At 32.2% G+C, this 25,949-nt stretch overlaps 2 protein-coding genes and 1 long non-coding RNA gene across 6 annotated transcripts; 2 read left to right on the plus strand and 1 right to left on the minus strand.

Annotated features, from left to right (window-relative positions):
• The first annotated feature begins 273 nt into the window (after positions 1-273).
• LOC141459838 (lipase 3-like) lies at positions 274-11,485 on the plus strand. Its single transcript, XM_074139369.1, has 8 exons — positions 274-595; positions 7,381-7,564; positions 7,651-7,765; positions 8,046-8,301; positions 9,109-9,264; positions 9,344-9,428; positions 10,845-10,984; positions 11,173-11,485. The coding sequence occupies exons 1-8, from the start codon at positions 413-415 to the stop codon at positions 11,323-11,325; spliced, it is 1,272 nt and encodes a 423-aa protein (XP_073995470.1). The 5' UTR covers positions 274-412; the 3' UTR covers positions 11,326-11,485.
• Positions 11,486-23,038: 11,553 nt separating this feature from the next.
• Positions 23,039-25,787, minus strand: LOC141459847 (mitochondrial inner membrane protease subunit 1). Of its 4 annotated transcripts, none has more exons than XM_074139381.1 (3): positions 25,764-25,787; positions 24,857-25,004; positions 23,039-23,696 (listed from the first exon to the last, which is right to left on the minus strand). In XM_074139381.1, the coding sequence occupies exon 3, from the start codon at positions 23,655-23,657 to the stop codon at positions 23,202-23,204; it is 456 nt and encodes a 151-aa protein (XP_073995482.1). In that variant the 5' UTR covers positions 23,658-23,696; positions 24,857-25,004; positions 25,764-25,787; the 3' UTR covers positions 23,039-23,201. The 4 variants fall into 4 exon arrangements, with proteins under 4 accessions (XP_073995482.1, XP_073995480.1, XP_073995479.1 ...); XM_074139379.1 differs by lacking the exon at positions 25,764-25,787 and adding an exon at positions 25,213-25,363; XM_074139378.1 differs by lacking the exon at positions 25,764-25,787 and adding an exon at positions 25,160-25,354.
• On the plus strand, positions 25,289-25,755 carry LOC141459849 (uncharacterized). Its single transcript, XR_012461643.1, has 2 exons — positions 25,289-25,421; positions 25,661-25,755. It is a non-coding gene; the product is annotated as an uncharacterized lncRNA (long non-coding RNA).
• Positions 25,788-25,949: the final 162 nt, after the last annotated feature.

Genomic DNA, 25,949 nt, shown 5'->3' on the forward strand with positions numbered 1-25,949 from the left:
CTAGATGGTTGAAACGAAAATATAAATATTACAATTGAAGTCATTGCAATGTGAGAATTGCTCCGTTCAAGCAAGTTTTTTTTTCTTCATTATTATTATTAAAAAGAATAATTGAATTTCTAATTTTCCAAATTGAATTTAGATATTATCAGTTCTTACATAAAATAATTCGGCTATCGGCTAACAATAACAATGATATTTCAAATAAATATATTTAAATTTAATAACATTGAAACATTTTAAGTGGGGGAGCTTCCAAGAATAAAAAGGGTGAACTTCAATCTAAACTACAAAGTGGGGATATTTCTAGCTTAGAGGTTGCCCGCACTGGCAGATCTTTTAAATCTGTCTGTAATTTTTCATCTGTAAATTGAGACTATTATATTCACATCATTTCCGCTTCCTTCTTGAGATGGGCGCCAGAACTAAGTGGGTGAGACGTTGCGTATGGCTTATGGGCTTAGCATCCACAGGATTGTTCGCCTCCAGTCTGGCTCATCAACATCATCCCAATGGACTACTGGAATCCGTGATGAACAGCATCGAAGAGATGCGGAAACCGAATTCCATTCTACCGCAAAACTTCTTAACCACAGTTAGTATTTACACTTTTCTTTTTCTATAGCTTCCGGTTTTTCGAAACTCAAGCTGGACTTTGAGAAGGAGAATTCCACCAAGTAGTACTTAATCATGCAACAAGAATTTTACTAACAATGGACTTACCGTAAAATTCTTTCAAATTTACTTCAACATTTTATGAGCTTTATATCCAAATCGCTTGAAACAAACACATATACTCGTACATTGTCTCTACACATAAAGAGCACATAGTAACTGGCAATGTTGAACTTGATCCTAGTATCTTTATAACAATGTAAACATTGAAGTTATTAGTTTGAAGGTTATTTTGTGGTTACAAAAAAAACATTGAAATTCATTTTGTTGGGCGACCCTGTTTTGTTTTGATAAAGCTAACATTTGTGAAATATAAAACTAATAATTACTAAAATTTATATAACTTCTACATAAAAAAGAAATAAAATAAGAGTTCATAGCCAAAAATATATTTTAAAAATAATCTGCTGTAGGTTCATACATAGGACATAGTTTCCTGTAGGTTCGCTAGTTGCACGGTAGTCTACTGATTCAGTGAAGGGAGCATGACGTGCCACGGCCCTCCCAGAACCTCTGGATTCCCCAAGGAAACTAAAGCAATGATCAGGCCAACATGCATTACGTCCAGATTTTAATAAAACCTATTCACCCGATAAAATTACAGGAAAACCTCGAAAAAAGAACCGCGGGCAAAGACGCACTACCGGTGGCCTAATATTCTTCTAATCCCGGGATGGACTCCTTCATGCTCCATGAATACAGTACAAGTATTCGCTCCAAAATGGTGTTCTAAATCGGCACGCAAGGGGCAAGCTTAATTTCCCGCTTATGTACCTGGTAACCACTGGATACGCCTTGCCAACCCTCAACGTTTCTTAGATATACTACGACACCGATAAAAGAAACCAGGGGCTCCAGGAAGAAAGGGGAGCCGACAGATTAGGGCAACCTGAATTCCATCAAGAGAGGGTTTATAATCCTTCACTATCCAGTCCTGGATAGCCCACGTTAATCAGGAAGTGCTGGAGACTTTGCCCTCCAAAGCGCCATGACTCCTTTCCTTAATCAGTCAATAATGAGATTTCCAAATTAACTTGTGATCGACTTTCTGCCCTGGAAAACCCAGAAGTTTTTGGTCGGGGTATTTCTTTTCCTTCGTTCTTTTTCTAAAAGTGTGTGTCTTCTGAGAAATTTTAAGCTCCAATTTCCAAAGGGGATTTCCAACAGATGCAGGAAAATGGATCTTGATTTGATCTCAATCCAGATCGGAATATCTTCCCGTTAGCTGTTAACCTTGCCTCTAACTGCCTTGTACTGATTCTACCATTTTTTTTTTAGAAAATCCATTAATGCATCTGTAATGAGGTCAAGATCGGTTAGTTATGTCTGCTCTTTAATAAAAAAGCAGCCTCTAGAATCCTAGGAATTCAGAAATGTAACTCTCCTTATCAAGGACAAGACCTAATCCCTTCCGTCATCCATTATCCCGATTATCCTTGACTGCGGCACAAAGTACGAGTTTCTCTACTTTCATTCTCGCCGCGACCCAGTCTTGGCTTAAACAATGTAATTGAGCGATTTAATCCTTCGTAGCGCGCATGCTCATAGTGTCCCTGACCGGTTTCGGACTTACATCCATCATCAGAGGGAGATGAATCAGTTTTGGACCCCCCCCAAAATTAATTTAGTAACATGGCACTTCCGGCTGATGGATTTGAACAAAACCCTAAATTTTGTGCTTCCTTTGCTGGAACCTAAGAGAAATATCAAATTTGAACTTTTATTAGGTTTTTATTGGCTATTGAGTTATGGTGGATGCAGACAGACACAAAGTCACAGACAAATTGGTGAATATCTCTGTGTTTCGTATTCAAGGGTGATATTTCCGGAGCGAAGACAAAATCGAAAAATCCGCACTGCTGCTGGTCAAGTGAATAAGTAAATGACGGAAAGTGCAAAATCGATTATTAGACTAGGTGCTAATGAAGGACAATATGGCTTTTGGAAATATAATTTGGAAATTGGCCGTGAGCATGGGAAGGTCAGCGTGGAGGAAAAGAAGACGCTGTGACGCACTCACAGAGAGAAAGACGGACTGAGATACTCCTCCCGCCACAACGCCCCCTTCACCCACTGATTTAATTTATAATCTCTATTAAACTGTACTAACCTGCTCCAGACAGCTGACCAACAAGCAGAAGGTTATATGCTTAACCTTGCTTTCCCTGACCTACTATATTGCTATACATTTCTACAGATAAATTACCGTAGAAGCATAGATCATACAACAGCGGAAACAGCCTAGAAATGAGTAATCAAGCGCTGTGAACACCAGAATCCTGGACGACCTACTGGGGCTGTCCAAAATGTTCTGATATGCCACAATAAAGAACCATTATTATTTTAAACGGGCAATCTGCAAGAAGAGCAACAAACTAACCAATATTTTTTCGACGAAATTCCATATTTAATGATTTCCATTCAATTTCCGTAATCAGCTTTTTCCGGTACAAAAATAAACGCGCTTTAATTCCCCAAACTGCCGGCGCGAACACTCTCACGACTTTCCCCCACCCCTCCCGCCGAATCGTTGGCACAATATTTAATTCATAACCAAAATTAAACAGTTTGTATCGTATAACCCGTACATTAGACATGAAAATAACCTTACGGGGAAGTTAAGGCAGGACCCTTCATCGAGAAATGTTGTAGAACAAAATTTGTCTTTAGATTCAGGGGCCGTTCGTTGTACGGAAATAACAGTTTAGCACACCAAATTTACAGCAAATTGCAATAAAATGAAAAATGGAAACTTCCTATTAAAATTCAGTAAAAAAGTTATATTTCCGCTGAATTTGATCAAAATTCACAAAATAATTGAGGAAATGAAATAATTTAAAGTAATTTAGTTATAAATTTAACAAAAAAAGTTAATTGGTATTAGTTTGCTAAAACGCATAAGTTGTTAGCACTGATGTGCATCCGGATTGTGTGAAATTCTTGTAATAATGTAAATATATAACAAACATTACATGATTTAAAATGAAATAAATTGCGTGCACAAATAATAAGAAATTATGCCCATTACAGTAATTGTTGTGACAAGGTCACCATTTCGATAATAGTCTTGTTGGCTAATCTGTGATGTCATATTGTCAAAATCTGAGATAAACATCATGCGACTTTCTCCCATCTCAGTTTGTCATTTCTTTTGAAATTCTTGTAAACAGGACGTTCGAGAAAGTAATTCTGTATTCACTTCCTGCTGCATCCACTTCACCAGCAGCAGAGCAAGGTTCGGAAATTACCTCTCAAAACGAAGTAGACACATGCAAAAGACGGGTGTAGTAAACGAATCTTAAAGTGGGAGCTAAAAATATAACTAAAGATTAATTTTGAAGAAGAAAAAGATAATATACTCGGTTGATAAATTATACTAAACGTAAAACCACCGATCAACTTGGAAAAACAGAGATGAGATCGTGCTAAACTGCTAGGAAATAGATCGTAACGATGCAGAACACGCGAAAAGTACCTGGTAGAGTGGCCTTGCGATGCTGAACCGAGATAAAGGTAACCGAAATAACGTTGAACGATTCCAGCAACCTCCAGCCATCAACGGAGACCAGGATGACCAAACTAGGAATTAAAGGAATACAGATAGAAAGAACACTCTCAGGACTTCCTCTTCCTGCAATTTACTGTAATTACTTAGTTTTCTCGGAATTAAGAATTTATACTAAAAAGATAAGTAAGTTTCAATACTATAAAAGTTCCCTGACAAAGATGCTGTTAAAGGAAGCGTGGCAGCACTCACAGGTTCCGCTCTAGATGTCTAAGACCACGTTTCTTCAACAAAGCGGTAGTCAGGACTATCCATCTTCTATTTTAACTCTGAGTTTCAAAACACATCGTATTCTCTAGCATAATTCAGATTATAAAGCAGCACTACACACTGTAATCACACTTTTAACAGACCAAGTATCACTCTTCAGAATTCAGTTGTATTGCAAGCTGAGATTTTCACTCACCAAGTCCAAGAAATGAAAATACTCGGATGTATTATTACTGTTTGTTTTTCTCAGATATACTTCAACTTAATTTCTTAAAATATCTTTATTGTACTTACAATTGTTTACATAACTGGCAGGGATACGTATCTTGATGTTGATTAGTTCCACAATTACATATACTATAACCTTTAAGATAGTTGTAAGTTATGGGTTAGTTTTCTGCAACTGAGTTAATTGCCAAGGATTTTCAAAAAATATTCATCTTATCGGCTAAAAGTCAATAACGACATCGTTATGTCAGAATTTAGAACGAAATGTAAGGTTTCTCTTAGGTTACAGGGTGTCTAAAACTAAGTATAAAACCAAAAGTTACAGCTAATTAAAAATTTTATTCAAAAATATCCCTAATTACATTGACTGATTTTTTTTTTATTCTTACACTTCAATTCTTCTAAAAACAAATGTTTACAGCGAAATCTCAATTTCAAACTTGTTAAACGATGGATTTTTTTTTTCTTAAACCAAATAATTATAAATATTTTTCAATCTCTAAGATGGCAAACATTTGCAAAAACGCTTCATCATTGATAGCCCATCTTAAGTATTGTTAAAAACGTAAAATTTATAGAAGTAGAAATATTGATGGTAATAAATAACGCTTTGCGTAAATAAATCCTTATTTACTAAGAGCAAATATTCAGTTGTAATTAATAATAAAAATACTATTTAAACGCTACTACGAATATTAATTCTATGAAAGAATTTAAATTACGTAAGGTGGTAAGAATACTTTACACAAGGTAATCGATAATCTGCATCGTTTATCGACTGTAATCTTGAATGAATTAATTGAAATACGTTACTTCAGATTGACCGATTTTAGCCAAAACCTTATTCTCGCATTCTCTGTTAGCACCTATGAGAAATATAAAATTTTAATTAACTGCTACTTTTTGAGTTTGAACAATATACACACACAATTTATAAGAACCTCTTTTTCGAACTCATTAACCAATAAAAATATTTATTAACAAATGGATAATGTGTAAACCAATAACCAGAATATGAAGTCAAATCAATCAAATTAGTTTTATCCTTGAACGAATACATGGCTAATAAATAATTACTTAAGACTACTTAAAACTAAATGAAAACATTTACGAGTTGTATTTAATTGAATAAGAAGTAAAATGATACAGCAATATTTGTTACAATAATAAAATAACACTTAATCAAACTCTTGCCTTGATTTAAAAATGCAAATTCTTTTTTGCTTCATTTTAAATGAACAACAACCTAACTATAATGGCATCCAACTTTTTGCACTAATAATGAAACCCAACTTAACTTTCATTAAAACTTGATAGAACTATTTAATGAAATAGAGAATTTCATTTTTCAAAACGTCAACATTCCAAAAAATTTCAAACAAAAATAAGACAGTCCCTCATAAAGAAATTGTCTGCTACCGCCCCTAAACTAGCTGAAAATAAAAGGTTGTGAAAACAGTGCAACCAACTTTATTTGAATTATCCAATATACCGCAGTATATTATTATTTTGCGTTGTATTAGGGCGAGATTTAAAAGTAACAATGCGTACAAATAAACTTACACTTTCTTTGGAATTAATTTCCTAAGCTTTTATCGTAATTTTTTTTATTTCATTCAAGTATATTGTATCCAATTTTTTTTTGTCGTCTGAAGACCTCACAACGGATAACTGAATTTGTAAAATTTGGAATGGTCGTTTGCTTTCTTTGCCTACAATAAGAGAAGTAATTCTCGTAAATGTCATTAACCGAAGAACTAAAAATACGATAGAACATGTAGATTGCTATTAGGTTAGTGATGCCAAGGTTATATGGCCAGTAGACAGCAACCAGGTAACCTTCCTTGGTCAAGGTTACTCATTTAGTAATTGGCTAATATTTTTAGTGGGCTCACATTGAATTTGTAATTTTAACAATTCTATTATTAATTTGTTAATTGGTATAAATAGACTATCACAATGGTTTCATTTTTATTTAAATTTGTATCCATTTATAAGAAAAAACTAATGTTCAGGTTCACCCTTGAAAATTAATTAACTTTATTGTATTCCATTAATTTATAGATACGTACGTAATTCTCGTCGGTTTGGGAGTTTTAACCATCATTAAAGATAGAATCATCAGGCTTTCTTAAAGAAGTTTTGATTTAATTGAAACTAAATTGCTGATTATAACCAGTGAGAATTATTAAGTAGAAAAAAAAAATGTTAACCAAAAAAGTTGATGCGGAACCTAAACACTTGGAATTTAAATGCATCCGCTTTAAAGGATGTTTACGAAAATAAATTTACCTGAAAACAAGTAAAACAATCAGGAAGTGGTCAGTTAAATAAATTCATTACCTCATTAATCAGTTGTAAAGGTTGTTCTGTGTGCGCATGTAAATTAATGTATTCGCATCTTTTCTTTTTTGTTAGGAAAAAATAAGAAAACAATTATATATATATATATATAAATTTGGAGAATTGGTGTCAAGGAAGCATGCGAGGTACTTCGGGAATCTTGAGCAAAAGGTCGATAACAGCTTGGCACACAATTACAAAAGTGCTCTCAGCTTAAAACGTTATAATTGTTATTATTTTTAAAGCCTGGCAACACTAAGGAGCTGTTACCAGCAGCAGTAAGAGTAACCGCATTAGCCATTTAGTCGGACACATTATTACGATTTACTAATTCAGGAAATATTATTTACTCCCAACAGCAATCACTTATAACACACCAAGGTTTCGGCTATCAGAAGTACAAAGTGCAGACGGAGGACGGCTACATCCTGACCGCTCACCGTATTCTCTCAGACAATCCTGGAGGTCCACCAGTCATACTCCAACACGGCTTAATAGCTGCGTCTGACAACTTAGTAGTTCAGGGCAGAAACGCGTGTATAGGTAGTATAATCTCCAGTTTTTCATATTCAAAAAAGTTATATTTGAAAGTAAATCAAGTAATGGATTGCAACATTGTTTGTTTATAGCTTTCTTATTGGCTGATGCTGGATTCGACGTGTGGCTGACTGATCAGAGAGGAAACTGGTACTCCAGAGAGCATGTCAAATACAAACCATCTGATCCGAAATTTTGGGATTTCAGGTAATCTAGAACCTGTATCTAAGTTTTAACTTGCTTTATCTTAAATGGCAGTTTACCTCTCACGCTTCCAATCTTGGCACCAGAATTAGTTTTAGAGCATAAGGTTTGATGTTTCAAAAATTTGTAGTTGGAGAACCGGAGACTTTGAATTTCCTGGGAACTTGAAGTAAGAGTAGTTGAGTTTCCTCTCTTTGGGGTGGAAATATGGCACAGAGTAAGGGGTTTGGGGTTTCCATTTTGTTCGACTGAACGTAACAAATTTGTATTTTTTCTTTTCCAGTTTCCACGAAGCTGGCTACTACGATCTTCCGGCTTTCATAGACACCGTTCTGCAGATAACTGGTTATACCCAGGTATTCTACATAGGCCATTCGATGGGAACCACAGTATTCATGGTGATGGCATCTTTACGTCCGGAATACAACCAGAAAATCAAAGCGGCGGCTCTCTTGGCTCCGATAGCTTTGCCCCCTAAAATGCAAGAAATCAACTCACCCGTCATTCGTCTACTTTTACTGCAAGCCGGCTTAATTTATGTTAGTTTATTCTCTTTTAAGACGAAGACATTGGATAATATTTCGATTTTTACGAATTGTTTACTCAAATTAATGTAAGATAAAGGTTTGCGAGAATACTCCAATTTTTTTTTTATATTGAGTGTCGCCATCCATGAGTCGAAATCTGGAGGAAGAGGCAAGCTCCCATTTGCTCTAGGTACAGCTGGAAGGTACCAAGGACAGCTAGCGACGAGTTAGGTTTTGGGCCTCTCACACAATTCAAACCTTTTAAACCCACATTCCGAGTGATTTAGAAGCGAAGACTTCATTTTATGTTCGGCTCTGTTTGGTACAAAGATGACTGCAAGATGAAGGAAGGACGGTAGTTGCACGAAGCAACTCGAAGCTAACTTGCCTTTCTGTCGCAATCTTGGTGCTGCAGAACTCTTGACGCTTTGGGTAATTAATTTCCAATGGTGGCCAAATTAAAATTTTTGTGCTTGGGCATTCATGGATAATAAGATGGAAGACAGTCTGGTTCAGAAAGATCTTCGGATGCAGGTCTTCTGGCAGCCGAACCTTTTTGTGGCATTGTTAAATGGAAAAGGAGCCTCTCTACCGGATTTCTTAAACCAAGAAACTGGACAAGAATGGTTGGTACTGCAAACAATGGCTACACCCTGATGGCTTACCTAGGTCACCCTTAAAGTCCCATGAGTAAAGCCACTATCCCAAACCCAGGTTTCCTCAAAACGAATCATTTCTGGAGATATCTCTGAATCTAAAATCTGCACGATTACAAAATCCCTTGTCAAAGTGTACAGAAAATGTTGTTGCCTCCAACAGGCTACCTCCAACAAGTTTGGACTGCACGAATTACTTCCCAGAACTGCGCAGAACATCATGGCCATCAGGAAACTTTGTGATCCGTCGCCCACCCAGGAGTTCTGCCTTGACTTAATCGGCATAGTCTATGGTGAAAATCGCGAAAACCTAGATCGGGTGAGTTCACAATTCTTTTATTATTCAAATAGTGATTATGATTTGGCAAATTTTTCTAAATTACAAACTAATTTTTCAGCAAGTATTTGGCACAAAAGTAAGTTACCTTCCAGCCGGATCGTCTCTCAGAACTGCTCACCACCTGGCGCAGATCTACACTCATGGTTTGTACTAACCTTTACTTCTACCACTTGATTGTCACTAGTCCTCATTATATTTTATAATTGACTTACCATTAGTTCATGAGTTCATTGGTTACAAAGTTAGAAAATTAATAAAGAAATTTCAATTCAACTTAACTTAGTCTGAAGTCTTTAAAGTTCCAATAACAACATTGTGTCGTCAAGAAGTATTCAGTCCCAGAATTATTACCAAAAATATCTTCGAAGTGAACATTTTTAGGAAATCTCATTTTTTCTTAAATTGACAGAAAATAGTAAGAATCTGCTGAATTCAAACATTTTTTTTCAATTAAATTCTGAATTCAAACAAAATGAAGGGAACAGTTAAGGGTAGCACAATGACAAAATAAATGTTGGTTTATTCTAAGAAAGTTGACTTCTAGACAACAAACATCAGAGAATCTGAACAACAAATTTTGTGGAGTGTAATGCGTCCTTCAATAGTTCCAAAAATAAAATGCAAATGCTCCTTTGGCTTACAAAGTACCACTTCCGTGTAATGTACCATTTTACTCACTATATTATTTGTGCCCAATTTTGGTCATTATGTAAGTCTCGAGGTCATGAAGATAGGCAAAAAATCCGGGAAACCAATGAGGGTCATCAGATTAAATGGAAAGGTGATTGAGAGAGTGGAGACCTTCAAATATTTAGGCGCACACCTGCAGGAGAATGGCTTTTTTGATCGGTAAATAACCGAAAGAGTCAGCGCGGCAAGCAGGATGTTCGAGGCGACCAAGAGAGGCTTCCTGAATCACAGAGAGGTGACTAAGGCTGCAAAAATGGCTGTTTATAAATCAACATTCCTTCCTATCCTAACATACTCGTGGCGAGTCCTGGACCTTAACCTCTAAAAATAAATCAAAAATTCAAGCCACCGAAATGAGGTTCTTGAGGAAAGTGGAAGGTAAAACGAGAAGAGATAGGATCCACAACACAACGATCAGGGCAAAGCTGGAAACCAGACCAGCTGTAGAAAAGATAGAAGAAAACAGGTTAAGATGGCTGGGACACCTGCTACGCATGGATCCTAGCCGAGTAGCAAAGATTGCATACGACACACAGGTGGAAGGGAAAAGAGAGAGAGGTAGACCCAGATGGAAATGGGAGGAAGGTGTTAGAGAGGCCTGTCAGAGGAGAGGAATAGATTGGCAGAAGAGAAAGGAGCTGGCGGGGGACAGACAGAGTTGGACCGCACTCTACAAAAAAAACTCCCAACACTGCTTAGGCGGTAAACTGGGGGGGGGGAATGATTATGATGATGATGATGATGTAAGTCTCGTTAATGTTTTTTTTTTTCCGGAGTTCAGTTTATGTTTGTTCATTCTACATAATCATAATGTGTTTTTAGATAAACCAAAAAAGGCATTTTCAATTGTTATGCTTAATTCTCTTCAGGATTCCGACATTACGACTACGGTGCCAAGGACAATCTGCGACGATATCGCAGCGAACAGCCTCCGCACTATCCTCTGACGAACATCACAGCACCTGTGGCTCTCTATTGGGGAGCAAACGATCTGCTTCTCAACGGACGGGTAGGTCCTTTATGAGAATGATAATATAATCATTGTAGACTATTGATCATTGTTTTTTGGTGATTGATTCATTCATCCAGAAGGAAGAAAGAATATTACAATTGGCAATATTTCTTTCTTCCTTCTACAATGATTAAGTTGCGCAAAGAACCTGTTTTTTTTTCAAATTGTATTATTATTTGTTGCAGACGGTACGCGAACTTGGTCAGTCGTTACCAAATTTGATCAAAAGTTTTGAAGTAGCAGATCCCAAGTTTACACATATGGATTTCATCTTCGGATTGAACGCTGCCGAAGTACTTTACAAAGACATAGTCTACCTTTTCCAATCGCTTCTCTGATACTGAACAGTGGTCCATTCCTAGGACTAGAATTGAGTTCAATTATGTTTTTAATTGATTACATATATATATCTGGAGAAATGTTCATTAAAATTGTGTAGTGGATTTATGAAAAAACGATCTCAGAACAGTTAGTCACCATAGCAACTTATGTAGAATGTAAATATTAAGTAATTATTTATAAATCAGTCGTTTACTTGTATGAATTTTGTCCTCTTTTTTACAAAAATATCTGGATCTAGTCAAGTTACAAATACTATCTTACACTAAATAACAAAATAATGGCTTTATTAACTTCAAGTTTGTCTAATCATTTCTTATAATTATTTACATAAATGGTACTACAAAATATCAAACATTCTACAGTGAAAACTCTAGAAATGAGTACATTGAGATCCCTTAAGTACAAGAAAAAAATTGGTTTTTAGAAAATAGTCTGTACATGATAGAAGTAGAGCGATGCAAACAATTCAAGAAATCTGATCTTTTAATAACTAGAATTAAGATTGACTATTAGCATTTTTTTTTTTTTGTAAAGACTTTTGCAAGACGAAAACAAAATATGTTCGACATTAAATTGTTGACGAGTTTTAATGGATCAGCTGGCTGACAATGAATTACTTGAGAGCACATTCGGATTTTTTGTCATCGATTATCGAAAAAACTGTCATATCGCTTTTCAACATTAACTTCAAATCGCATAAACTTCACCTAAGTGTACTTAATTTGTATAAACATTAATTTATCAGTTCAACATTATTCATGTTATTTTAAAAATTGTACTTTATACTTAAAAATAAACAATAACAATAAAAATACTCTTTTTTAGGAGAAATAAAAACCAATTTTGAAAAACAAAGCAAAACCCCCAGAAAAATATTTTCCGTAAAAAGAGGAAACTGCTTCTGTACTTTTAATATTTAATAGGCCACAATGCAAGATACAAAAAGAGTAAATTTATTACAAAAATGAAAAAGTAAAAAATTAATCCAAATTTCAAACCTTTATATCTCTCTTTGTATTTGTCAGAATTCAATAAAATCTTCACCAAAATGTAGAGAATAGTTAGCACTATAAGCTACAGTTATTGCATTTTTTTGCTGATTATAGTTAACGACATATTGGAGGTTGAATTTTGAGGGATTTCATTTCAATCCAAATTTCAAACCTTTATATCTCTCTTTGTATTTCTCACAATTCAATGAAATCTTCACCAAAATGTAGAGAATAGTTAGCACTATAAGCTACAGTAATTGCATTTTTTTGCTGATTATAGTTAACATATTGGAGGTTGAATTTTGAGGGATTTCATTTCAATCCAAATTTCAAACCTTTATATCTCTCTTTGTATTAATGAGAATTCAATGAAATCTTCACCGAACTGTAGAGAATAGTTAGCACTATAAGCTACAGTAATTGCATTGTTTTGCTGATTATAGCTAACGTCATATTGGGGGTTGAATTTTGAGGGATTTCATTTCAAACGAAACTTCAAACCTTTATATCTCTCTTTGTATTTCTCACAATTCACTGAAATCTTCACCAAAATGTAGAGAATAGTTAGCACTATAAGCTACAGTAATTGCATTTTTTTGCTGATTATATTTAATGAGATATTGGAGGTTTAATTTTGAGGGATTTCATTTCAAACCAAACTTCAAACCATTATATCTCTCTTTGTATTTCTCAGAATTCAATCAAATCTTCACCAAAATGTAGAGAATAGTTAGCACTATAATAGAAAGTAATTGCGTTGTTTTGCTGATTATATTTATTGAGATATTGGAGATTTAATTTTGAGGGATTTCATTTTCATACAAATTTCAAACCTTTATATCTCTCTTTGTATTTCTCAGAATTCAATGAAATCTTCACCAAAATGTAGAGAATAGTTAGCACTATAAGCTACAGTAATTGCATTTTTTTGCTGATTATAGTTAACGACATATTGAAGGTTGAATTTTGAGGGATTTCATTTCAATCCAAATTTCAAACCTTTATATCTCTCTTTGTATTCCTCACAATTCAATGAAATCTTCACCAAAATGTAGAGAATAGTTAGCACTATAATAGAAAGTAATTGCGTTGTTTTGCTGATTATATTTATTGAGATATTGGAGATTTAATTTTGAGGGATTTCATTTTCATACAAACTTCAAACCTTTATATCTCTCTTTGTATTTCTCACAATTCAATGAAATCTTCACCAAAATGTAGAGAACAGTTAGCACTATAAGCTACAGTAATTGCATTCTTTTGCTGATTATAGTTAACGACATATTGAAGGTTGAATTTTGAGGGATTTCATTTCAATCCAAATTTCAAACCTTTATATCTCTCTTTGTATTCCTCACAATTCAATGAAATCTTCACCAAAATGTAGAGAATAGTTAGCACTATAATAGAAAGTAATTGCGTTGTTTTGCTGATTATATTTAATGAGATATTGGAGGTTGAATTTTGAGGGATTTCATTTTCATTCAAATTTCAAACCTTTATATCTCTCTTTGTATTTCTCAGAATTCAATGAAATCTTTACCAAAATGTAGAGAATAGTTAGCACTATAATAGAAAGTAATTGCGTTGTTTTGCTGATTATATTTAATGAGATATTGGAGGTTGAATTTTGAGAGATTTCATTTTCATACAAATTTCAAACCTTTATGTCTCTCTTTGTATTTCTCACAATTCAATGAAATCTTCACCAAAATGTAGAGAATAGTTAGCACTATAATAGAAAGTAATTGCGTTGTTTTGCTGATTATATTTAATGAGATATTGGAGGTTGAATTTTGAGAGATTTCATTTTCATACAAATTTCAAACCTTTATGTCTCTCTTTGTATTTCTCAGAATTCAATGAAATCTTCACCAAAATGTAGAGAATAGTTAGCACTATAATAGAAAGTAATTGCGTTGTTTTGCTGATTATATTTAATGAGATATTGGAGGTTGAATTTTGAGAGATTTCATTTTCATACAAATTTCAAACCTTTATGTCTCTCTTTGTATTTCTCACAATTCAATGAAATCTTCACCAAAATGTAGAGAATAGTTAGCACTATAATAGAAAGTAATTGCGTTGTTTTGCTGATTATATTTAATGAGATATTGGAGATTTAATTTTGAGGGATTTCATTTTCATACAAATTTCAAACCTTTATGTCTCTCTTTGTATTAGTCAGAATTCAATCAAATCTTCACTAAAATGTAGAGAATAGTTAGCACTATAATAGAAGGTAATTGCGTTGTTTTGCTGATTATATTTAATGAGATATTGGAGATTTAATTTTGAGGGATTTCATTTTCATACAAATTTCAAACCTTTATGTCTCTCTTTGTATTTCTCAGAATTCAATGAAATCTTCACCAAAATGTAGAGAATAGTTAGCACTATAATAGAAAGTAATTGCGTTGCTTTGCTGATTATATTTAATGAGATATTGGAGGTTGAATTTTGAGAGATTTGATTTTCATTCAAATTTCAAACCTTTATGTCTCTCTTTGTATTTCTCAAAATTCAATGAAATCTTCACCAAAATGTAGAGAATAGTTAGCACTATAAGCTACAGTAATTGCATTTTTTTGCTGATTATAGTTAACGACATATTGAAGGTTGAATTTTAAGGGATTTCATTTCAATCCAAATTTCAAACCTTTATATCTCTCTTTGTATTCCTCACAATTCAATGAAATCTTCAGCAAAATGTAGAGAATAGTTAGCACTATAATAGAAAGTAATTGCGTTGTTTTGCTGATTATATTTAATGAGATATTGGAGGTTGAATTTTGAGGGATTTCATTTTCATTCAAATTTCAAACCTTTATATCTCTCTTTGTATTTCTCAGAATTCAATGAAATCTTTACCAAAATGTAGAGAATAGTTAGCACTATAATAGAAATTAATTGCGTTGTTTTGCTGATTATATTTAATGAGATATTGGAGGTTGAATTTTGAGGGATTTCATTTTCATTCAAATTTCAAACCTTTATATCTCTCTTTGTATTTCTCAGAATTCAATGAAATCTTTACCAAAATGTAGAGAATAGTTAGCACTATAATAGGAAGTAATTGCGTTGTTTTGCTGATTATATTTAATGAGATATTGGAGGTTGAATTTTGAGGGATTTCATTTTCATTCAAATTTCAAACCTTTATATCTCTCTTTGTATTCCTCACAATTCAATGAAATCTTCACCAAAATGTAGAGAATAGTTAGCACTATAATAGAAAGTAATTGCGTTGTTTTGCTGATTATATTTAATGAGATATTGGAGATTTAATTTTGAGGGATTTCATTTTCATACAAATTTCAAACCTTTATATCTCTCTTTGTATTTCTCAGAATTCAATGAAATCTTCACCAAAATGTAGAGAATAGTTAGCACTATAAGCTACAGTAATTGGATTTTTTTGCTGATTATAGTTAACGACATATTGAAGGTTGAATTTTGAGGGATTTCATTTCAATCCAAATTTCAAACCTTTATAACTCTCTTTGTATTTCTCAGAATTCAATGAAATCTTTACCAAAATGTAGAGAATAGTTAGCACTATAATAGAAAGTAATTGCGTTGTTTTGCTGATTATATTTAATGAGATATTGGAGGTTGAATTTTGAGGGATTTCATTTTCATTCAAATTTCAAACCTTTATATCTCTCTTTGTATTTCTCAGAATTCAATGAAATCTTCACCAAAATGTAGAGAATAGTTAGCACTATAATAGGAAGTAATTGCGTTGTTTTGCTGATTATATTTAATGAGATATTGGAGGTTGAATTTTGAGGGATTTCATTTTCATTCAAATTTCAAACCTTTATATCTCTCTTTGTATTCCTCACAATTCAATGAAATCTTCACCAAAATGTAGAGAATAGTTAGCACTATAATAGAAAGTAATTGCGTTGTTTTGCTGATTATATTTAATGAGATATTGGAGATTTAATTTTGAGGGATTTCATTTTCATACAAATTTCAAACCTTTTTATCTCTCTTTGTATTTCTCAGAATTCAATGAAATCTTCACCAAAATGTAGAGAATAGTTAGCACTATAAGCTACAGTAATTGCATTTGTTTGCTGATTATAGTTAACGACATATTGAAGGTTGAATTTTGAGGGATTTCATTTCAATCCAAATTTCCAACCTTTATATCTCTCTTTGTATTCCTCACAATTCAATGAAATCTTCACCAAAATGTAGAGAATAGTTAGCACTATAATAGAAAGTAATTGCGTTGTTTTGCTGATTATATTTAATGAGATATTGGAGATTTAATTTTGAGGGATTTCATTTTCATACAAATTTCAAACCTTTATATCTCTCTTTGTATTTCTCAGAATTCAATGAAATCTTCACCAAAATGTAGAGAATAGTTAGCACTATAAGCTACAGTAATTGCATTTTTTTGCTGATTATAGTTAACGACATATTGAAGGTTGAATTTTGAGGGATTTCATTTCAATCCAAATTTCAAACCTTTATATCTCTCTTTGTATTCCTCACAATTCAATGAAATCTTCACCAAAATGTAGAGAATAGTTAGCACTATAATAGAAAGTAATTGCGTTGCTTTGCTGATTATATTTAATGAGATATTGGAGGTTGAATTTTGAGAGATTTGATTTTCATACAAATTTCAAACCTTTATATCTCTCTTTGTATTTCTCAGAATTCAATGAAATCTTCACCAAAATGTAGAGAATAGTTAGCACTATAAGCTACAGTAATTGCATTTTTTTGCTGATTATAGTTAACGACATATTGAAGGTTGAATTTTGAGGGATTTCATTTCAATCCAAATTTCAAACCTTTATAACTCTCTTTGTATTTCTCAGAATTCAATGAAATCTTTACCAAAATGTAGAGAATAGTTAGCACTATAATAGAAAGTAATTGCGTTGTTTTGCTGATTATATTTAATGAGATATTGGAGGTTGAATTTTGAGGGATTTCATTTTCATTCAAATTTCAAACCTTTATATCTCTCTTTGTATTTCTCAGAATTCAATGAAATCTTCACCAAAATGTAGAGAATAGTTAGCACTATAATAGGAAGTAATTGCGTTGTTTTGCTGATTATATTTAATGAGATATTGGAGGTTGAATTTTGAGGGATTTCATTTTCATTCAAATTTCAAACCTTTATATCTCTCTTTGTATTCCTCACAATTCAATGAAATCTTCACCAAAATGTAGAGAATAGTTAGCACTATAATAGAAAGTAATTGCGTTGTTTTGCTGATTATATTTAATGAGATATTGGAGATTTAATTTTGAGGGATTTCATTTTCATACAAATTTCAAACCTTTATATCTCTCTTTGTATTTCTCAGAATTCAATGAAATCTTCACCAAAATGTAGAGAATAGTTAGCACTATAAGCTACAGTAATTGCATTTTTTTACTGATTATAGTTAACGACATATTGAAGGTTGAATTTTGAGGGATTTCATTTCAATCCAAATTTCAAACCTTTATATCTCTCTTTGTATTCCTCACAATTCAATGAAATCTTCACCAAAATGTAGAGAATAGTTAGCACTATAATAGAAAGTAATTGCGTTGCTTTGCTGATTATATTTAATGAGATATTGGAGGTTGAATTTTGAGAGATTTGATTTTCATACAAATTTCAAACCTTTATATCTCTCTTTGTATTTCTCAGAATTCAATGAAATCTTCACCAAAATGTAGAGAATAGTTAGCACTATAAGCTACAGTAATTGCATTTTTTTGCTGATTATAGTTAACGACATATTGAAGGTTGAATTTTGAGGGATTTCATTTCAATCCAAATTTCAAACCTTTATAACTCTCTTTGTATTTCTCAGAATTCAATGAAATCTTTACCAAAATGTAGAGAATAGTTAGCACTATAATAGAAAGTAATTGCGTTGTTTTGCTGATTATATTTAATGAGATATTGGAGGTTGAATTTTGAGGGATTTCATTTTCATTCAAATTTCAAACCTTTATATCTCTCTTTGTATTTCTCAGAATTCAATGAAATCTTCACCAAAATGTAGAGAATAGTTAGCACTATAATAGGAAGTAATTGCGTTGTTTTGCTGATTATATTTAATGAGATATTGGAGGTTGAATTTTGAGGGATTTCATTTTCATTCAAATTTCAAACCTTTATATCTCTCTTTGTATTCCTCACAATTCAATGAAATCTTCACCAAAATGTAGAGAATAGTTAGCACTATAATAGAAAGTAATTGCGTTGTTTTGCTGATTATATTTAATGAGATATTGGAGGTTGAATTTTGAGGGATTTCATTTTCATTCAAATTTCAAACCTTTATATCTCTCTTTGTATTTCTCAGAATTCAATGAAATCTTCACCAAAATGTAGAGAATAGTTAGCACTATAATAGGAAGTAATTGCGTTGTTTTGCTGATTATATTTAATGAGATATTGGAGGTTGAATTTTGAGGGATTTCATTTTCATTCAAATTTCAAACCTTTATATCTCTCTTTGTATTCCTCACAATTCAATGAAATCTTCACCAAAATGTAGAGAATAGTTAGCACTATAATAGAAAGTAATTGCGTTGTTTTGCTGATTATATTTAATGAGATATTGGAGATTTAATTTTGAGGGATTTCATTTTCATACAAATTTCAAACCTTTATATCTCTCTTTGTATTCCTCACAATTCAATGAAATCTTCACCAAAATGTAGAGAATAGTTAGCACTATAATAGAAAGTAATTGCGTTGTTTTGCTGATTATATTTAATGAGATATTGGAGGTTGAATTTTGAGGGATTTCATTTTCATTCAAATTTCAAACCTTTATATCTCTCTTTGTATTCCTCACAATTCAATGAAATCTTCACCAAAATGTAGAGAATAGTTAGCACTATAATAGAAAGTAATTGCGTTGTTTTGCTGATTATATTTAATGAGATATTGAAGGTTGAATTTTGAGGGATTTCATTTCAATCCAAATTTCAAACCTTTATATCTCTCTTTGTATTCCTCACAATTCAATGAAATCTTCACCAAAATGTAGAGAATAGTTAGCACTATAATAGAAAGTAATTGCGTTGCTTTGCTGATTATATTTAATGAGATATTGGAGGTTGAATTTTGAGAGATTTGATTTTCATACAAATTTCAAACCTTTATATCTCTCTTTGTATTTCTCAGAATTCAATGAAATCTTCACCAAAATGTAGAGAATAGTTAGCACTATAAGCTACAGTAATTGCATTTTTTTGCTGATTATAGTTAACGACATATTGAAGGTTGAATTTTGAGGGATTTCATTTCAATCCAAATTTCAAACCTTTATAACTCTCTTTGTATTTCTCAGAATTCAATGAAATCTTTACCAAAATGTAGAGAATAGTTAGCACTATAATAGAAAGTAATTGCGTTGTTTTGCTGATTATATTTAATGAGATATTGGAGGTTGAATTTTGAGGGATTTCATTTTCATTCAAATTTCAAACCTTTATATCTCTCTTTGTATTTCTCAGAATTCAATGAAATCTTCACCAAAATGTAGAGAATAGTTAGCACTATAAGCTACAGTAATTGCATTTTTTTGCTGATTATAGTTAACGATATATTGAAGGTTGAATTTTGAGGGATTTCATTTCAATCCAAATTTCAAACCTTTATATCTCTCTTTGTATTTCTCAGAATTCAATGAAATCTTCACCAAAATGTAGAGAATAGTTAGCACTATAAGCTACAGTAATTGCATTTTTTTGCTGATTATAGTTAACGACATATTGAAGGTTGAATTTTGAGGGATTTCATTTCAATCCAAATTTCAAACCTTTATATCTCTCTTTGTATTTCTCAGAATTCAATGAAATCTTCACCAAAATGTAGAGAATAGTTAGCACTATAATAGAAAGTAATTGCGTTGTTTTGCTGATTATATTTAATGAGATATTGGAGGTTGAATTTTGAGGGATTTCATTTTCATTCAAATTTCAAACCTTTATATCTCTCTTTGTATTTCTCAGAATTCAATGAAATCTTCACCAAAATGTAGAGATAGTTAGCACTATAATAGAAAGTAATTGCGTTGTTTTGCTGATTATATTTAATGAGATATTGGAGGTTGAATTTTGAGGGATTTCATTTTCATTCAAATTTCAAACCTTTATATCTCTCTTTATATTCCTCACAATTCAATGAAATCTTCACCAAAATGTAGAGAATAGTTAGCACTATAATAGAAAGTAATTGCGTTGTTTTGCTGATTATATTTAATGAGATATTGGAGATTTAATTTTGAGGGATTTCATTTTCATACAAATTTCAAACCTTTATATCTCTCTTTGTATTTCTCAGAATTCAATGAAATCTTCACCAAAATGTAAAGAATAGTTAGCACTATAATAGAAAGTAATTGCGTTGTTTTGCTGATTATATTTAATGAGATATTGGAGATTTAATTTTGAGGGATTTCATTTTCATACAAATTTCAAACCTTTATATCTCTCTTTGTATTTCTCAGAATTCAATGAAATCTTCACCAAAATGTAGAGAATAGTTAGCACTATAAGCTACAGTAATTGCATTTTTTTGCTGATTATAGTTAACGACATATTGAAGGTTGAATTTTGTGGGATTTCATTTCAATCCAAATTTCAAACCTTTATATCTCTCTTTGTATTCCTCACAATTCAATGAAATCTTCACCAAAATGTAGAGAATAGTTAGCACTATAATAGAAAGTAATTGCGTTGTTTTGCTGATTATATTTAATGAGATATTGGAGGTTGAATTTTGAGGGATTTCATTTTCATTCAAATTTCAAACCTTTATGTCTCTCTTTGTATTTGTCAGAATTGAATGAAATCTTTACCAAAAAGAAGAGAATGGTTAGCACTATAATAGACAGTAATTGCGTTGTTTTGCTGATTATAGTTACCGAGATATTGGAGGTTGAATTTTGTAGGATTTCATTTCAAACCAAATTTCAAACCATTATATCTCTCTTTGTATTTCTCACAATTCAATGAAATCTTTACCAAAATGTAAAGAATAGTTAGCACTATAATCGCCATTAATGGCATTGTTTTGCTGATTATAGTTAACGAGATATTGGAGGTTGAATTTTGAGAGATTTCATTTTCATCCAAATTTCAAACCTTTATATCTCTCTTTGTATTTGTCAGAATTCAATGAAATCTTTACCAAAATGTAAAGAATAGTTAGCACTATAATCGCCATTAATTGCATTGTTTTGCTTATTATAGTTAACGAGATATTGGATGTTGAATTTTGAGAGATTTCATTTTCATCCAAATTTCAAACCTTTATATCTCTCTTTGTATTTGTCAGAATTCAATGAAATCTTTACCAAAATGTAAAGAATAGTTAGCACTATAATCGCCATTAATTGCGTTGTTTTGCTGATTATATTTAACGAGATATTGGATGTTGAATTTTGAGAGATTTCATTTTCATCCAAATTTCAAACCTTTATATCTCTCTTTGTATTTGTCAGAATTCAATGAAATCTTTACCAAAATGTAAAGAATAGTTAGCACTATAATCGCCATTAATTGCGTTGTTTTGCTGATTATATTTAACAAGATATGGGAGGTCGAATTTTGAGAGATTTCATTTTCATTCAAATTTCAAACCTTTATGTCTCTCTTTGTATTCCTCACAATTCAATGAAATCTTCACCAAAATGTAGAGAATAGTTAGCACTATAATCGCCATTAATTGCGTTGTTTTGCTGATTATATTTAACAAGATATGGGAGGTCGAATTTTGAGAGATTTCATTTTCATTCAAATTTCAAACCTTTATGTCTCTCTTTGTATTCCTCACAATTCAATGAAATCTTCACCAAAATGTAAAGAATAGTTAGCACTATAATCGCCATTAATTGCGTTGTTTTGCTGATTATATTTAACAAGATATGGGAGGTCGAATTTTGAGAGATTTCATTTTCATTCAAATTTCAAACCTTTATGTCTCTCTTTGTATTCCTCACAATTCAATGAAATCTTCACCAAAATGTAAAGAATAGTTAGCACTATAATCGCCATTAATTGCGTTGTTTTGCTGATTATATTTAACAAGATATGGGAGGTCGAATTTTGAGAGATTTCATTTTCATTCAAATTTCAAACCTTTATGTCTCTCTTTGTATTCCTCACAATTCAATGAAATCTTCACCAAAATGTAAAGAATAGTTAGCACTATAATCGCCATTAATTGCGTTGTTTTGCTGATTATATTTAACAAGATATGGGAGGTCGAATTTTGAGAGATTTCATTTTCATTCAAATTTCAAACCTTTATATCTCTCTTTGTATTTGTCAGAATTCAATGTAATCTTTACCATAATGTAATGAATAGTTAGCACTATAATCGCCATTATTTGCGTTGTTTTGCTGATTATATTTAACAAGAAATGGGAGGTTGAATTTTGAGAGATTTCATTTTCATTCAAATTTCAAACCTTTATATCTCTCTTTGTATTTGTCAGAATTCAATGTAATCTTGACCATAATGTAATGAATAGTTAGCACTATAATCGCCATTAATTGCATTGTTCTGCTGATTATAGTCTATGATATATTATAGTCTTTTTTCGGCTCAGCAGTTTTAAATTTAAATAAATTAAAGACAAAATTATATAGATATAATAAGAATCTTTGGACGATAAGTTTCTTAAATTCAATATTGAACGTTTCCTCTGGAATTGAAACACTGAGATTATACCAGAAAATATATATTTACTAACGGTTCATGTTAACGTTAAAAAGAAAAATGTTTTCACAATAAAAGTTTACTGCATAGTAAAATAGTGTTCCTTGTTCTTTGAATAGGAAGAAACAAAAACATTGTCCTGTCTTTTTTTAGGAAGAACGTTTTGGCTTTAGCCATAGGAAGGAAATATGGTGATGTCGGTGAGCGGCCACAATCTCAGAATGACTCTGCCGCGGACCAGCGCTAACGGCACCGGCCCGTACTCCCTGGAGTCAGTGGAATTGGTAGCGTTATCCCCTTCCAGCCAGATATGTCCGCGCGGCACCACCGTATACGAATAGCCAGACCAAACATAGTCGCCAGCTACGCCAGTCACCCGTTTGCAGATGTACAACTCGGGCGCCGTCATCGACCTCGATATCACTATATCACCTTTCACAAAACCACGTCTTCTTTTCGACAGATGTTCACAGAGTACTACATTGTCGGTGAACAGTGTTGGCTCCATGGACGGTCCACAGCAGACAATCAGGTCGGCCACGTGTTCCAGTGTGCAGTGTGCTATACACACCGCTTGTAATAATCTTCCGCAAAGTTTCTTGCATTGTTTCAACAGTAACGCCATTTCTGCTTAGGAATCTCAACTGATGTTTGCGGCCTTATCCTACAAACAATCATAATGCATATATAAGAAATAGTCTCTGAATTTCCTGAAAAATGCCAAGGAAGTGTCGTTTTTGAGCTTTTAACCCAAAAAAGAAATCAAGGTAAAATAAGCAAAAATATTTTTAAACACAAGCTTGCTAAATGCTAAAACACTTTTGTTATGTACCAGAATGCAGATGATTTGGAAGAAATAACTACTTCACCTGAACCATTATTTTTTTTTTGTAAGGAGACACAAAAAATTAGACTATTCCACATCACTCTGAGCTTCCAACCTAGGAGAGAAACAGCTTAAATGCTTACACAGCTTACAGGGAAAGAAGCACACAGAACAAAGATGAAACTTTTAAAAACGAAATCATTGATTATTGAAAAAACGTTCCTTAGAACATGGTAAATGTAATCGCAGTACTCACTGAGTTGGCTGTATGTTTACTCAAAATAGACAGTAAATGCAGTTCAATTCAGAATCTTTGAATTAATAAGTTTAACTCTATTAGAGCGTTACTATTGTGACGATAGTAATGATATTCTTCACAAATATAGAAAAAACAGAAGTCTATAGTTGATCGAAAGAGATTAGAGCAACAAGGAGCCACATAATGGGCCACTCTGAAACATTGCTTCAAATTGGCCTCAGCATTTAGAATTAGGTATTTGAATTTAGGTTTTCTTATATTTAAGAACTTGAATGTTTAAAATTCCCTATTATACATATACTTTTGCAACATTATTGTTAAAAGCTGTCGAATGCATCCCTGATAAATTTCTAGGTATAAGCTAGACTCTTTAAGTTGTCAGAGTACATGAATTCTGCAATCTTAGTAACCAAGTTTTGTTTGTACTTGGTTTCTACACAAATCAGTCTCAACAATCTATTTCACAATTAATGGTTTTTATAGCTAATAAATTAACTGTTTCTTTCATTAAGCATAGATTGTGTGGCCAAACACCTTAAATAAGTTTTCACAGCTGGTGGCAATCTACTTTTTATCAACCAAGTTTGCACTGTACATAGATTTAACACAGAAAAATGAATCAACAATCAATTTCAGAATGTTTGGATTTTATAGGAAATACCTAGACAGCCAAGTTCTAATTACACTATCCTAATTTACAAAATATTTACCTAAATAAATGACAAGAATGGTAGCTTACCTGGCTCAACATTTTTTCCCATTATCTGCTAATAATGTATAGTAAAGAAGTCATTGCAATCAAAAGGTGATAAGAGCATGTTGAACATAAAATTAAGTCAAAACTTTTGCTTTCGCTTTATGGGAAGAAATTCTTCTTTACCACCCACCTATAAAAAACATAAGAGTTTAGATATAACCACCATTAACATAGAAAAAAAAAGAAGAAAAACTAATCATGCAGTTACTTATTTCAAGAAATGGTTGGAAACTACTATCGTGGCCTTGTAATTAAAACGATATTAAAAATAGCACTTAAAATAACCTTAAAGTCAACTTGAATGGAATGAATTCAATTCTTGATTTCAATAAACTGACCATTAAAACATCCAACAACTAATTTTTTCGATGTAATAGCAATATTTATAGGAAATTTGGATCACATTGTTAATATCAAAGCTAAAAATAAATATACCACAGTATTTTAATTGACGAACATTACAGAAAATAAAAATGTATTACTGTTACAAAGGTGCAGGTTATGTTCATGTACTATAGTATGTATACGAACTGCCAACCCATCTCAGGTGAAACATTTTTTAATTTTACGTACTAGGTATATATTTCCATTATTCAAATTTAAATCGAGGTACACAAATTTTTATTAAAATTTAATAGAAATTCTCAGATTTTTATTTGTTCTTACCTATGATTATTACCGAATTATACGACATTATTCAAATAATGTTTAATAAGGAAATGTAAGCAAATAAGATTTTTCGAAGTAATATTTTAAGGAAACAATTGAAGTTTTTCAAACTTTTAGGAAGATTTATAGAATGAACATAAGGCAAATTTCCAATGGCATTCACAATAAAGTACAAAGTAAGAAAGTAATAGTATTTTGGGGCAAAGAACAAGGTACGTACATATAAAGTATTGCTGCATGCAATGGAGCATCCTGGCGACTTTTGGAATTGACCCGCTCCCTAAAATATAAATAACAATATTAAAATTATTAAAATATAAAATTACGGCCTTCCAATATACTATAAAAATTAAATTATGATGTATTACTAGGTCTATGATAAGATGATATATTATACATACGTGCA

This window comes from Rhodnius prolixus, unplaced genomic scaffold (genome assembly GCF_049639745.1).
Source record: "Rhodnius prolixus isolate KJV_2025 unplaced genomic scaffold, Rpr scaffold_23, whole genome shotgun sequence".
In the NCBI taxonomy this organism is placed as follows: domain Eukaryota; kingdom Metazoa; phylum Arthropoda; class Insecta; order Hemiptera; family Reduviidae; genus Rhodnius; species Rhodnius prolixus.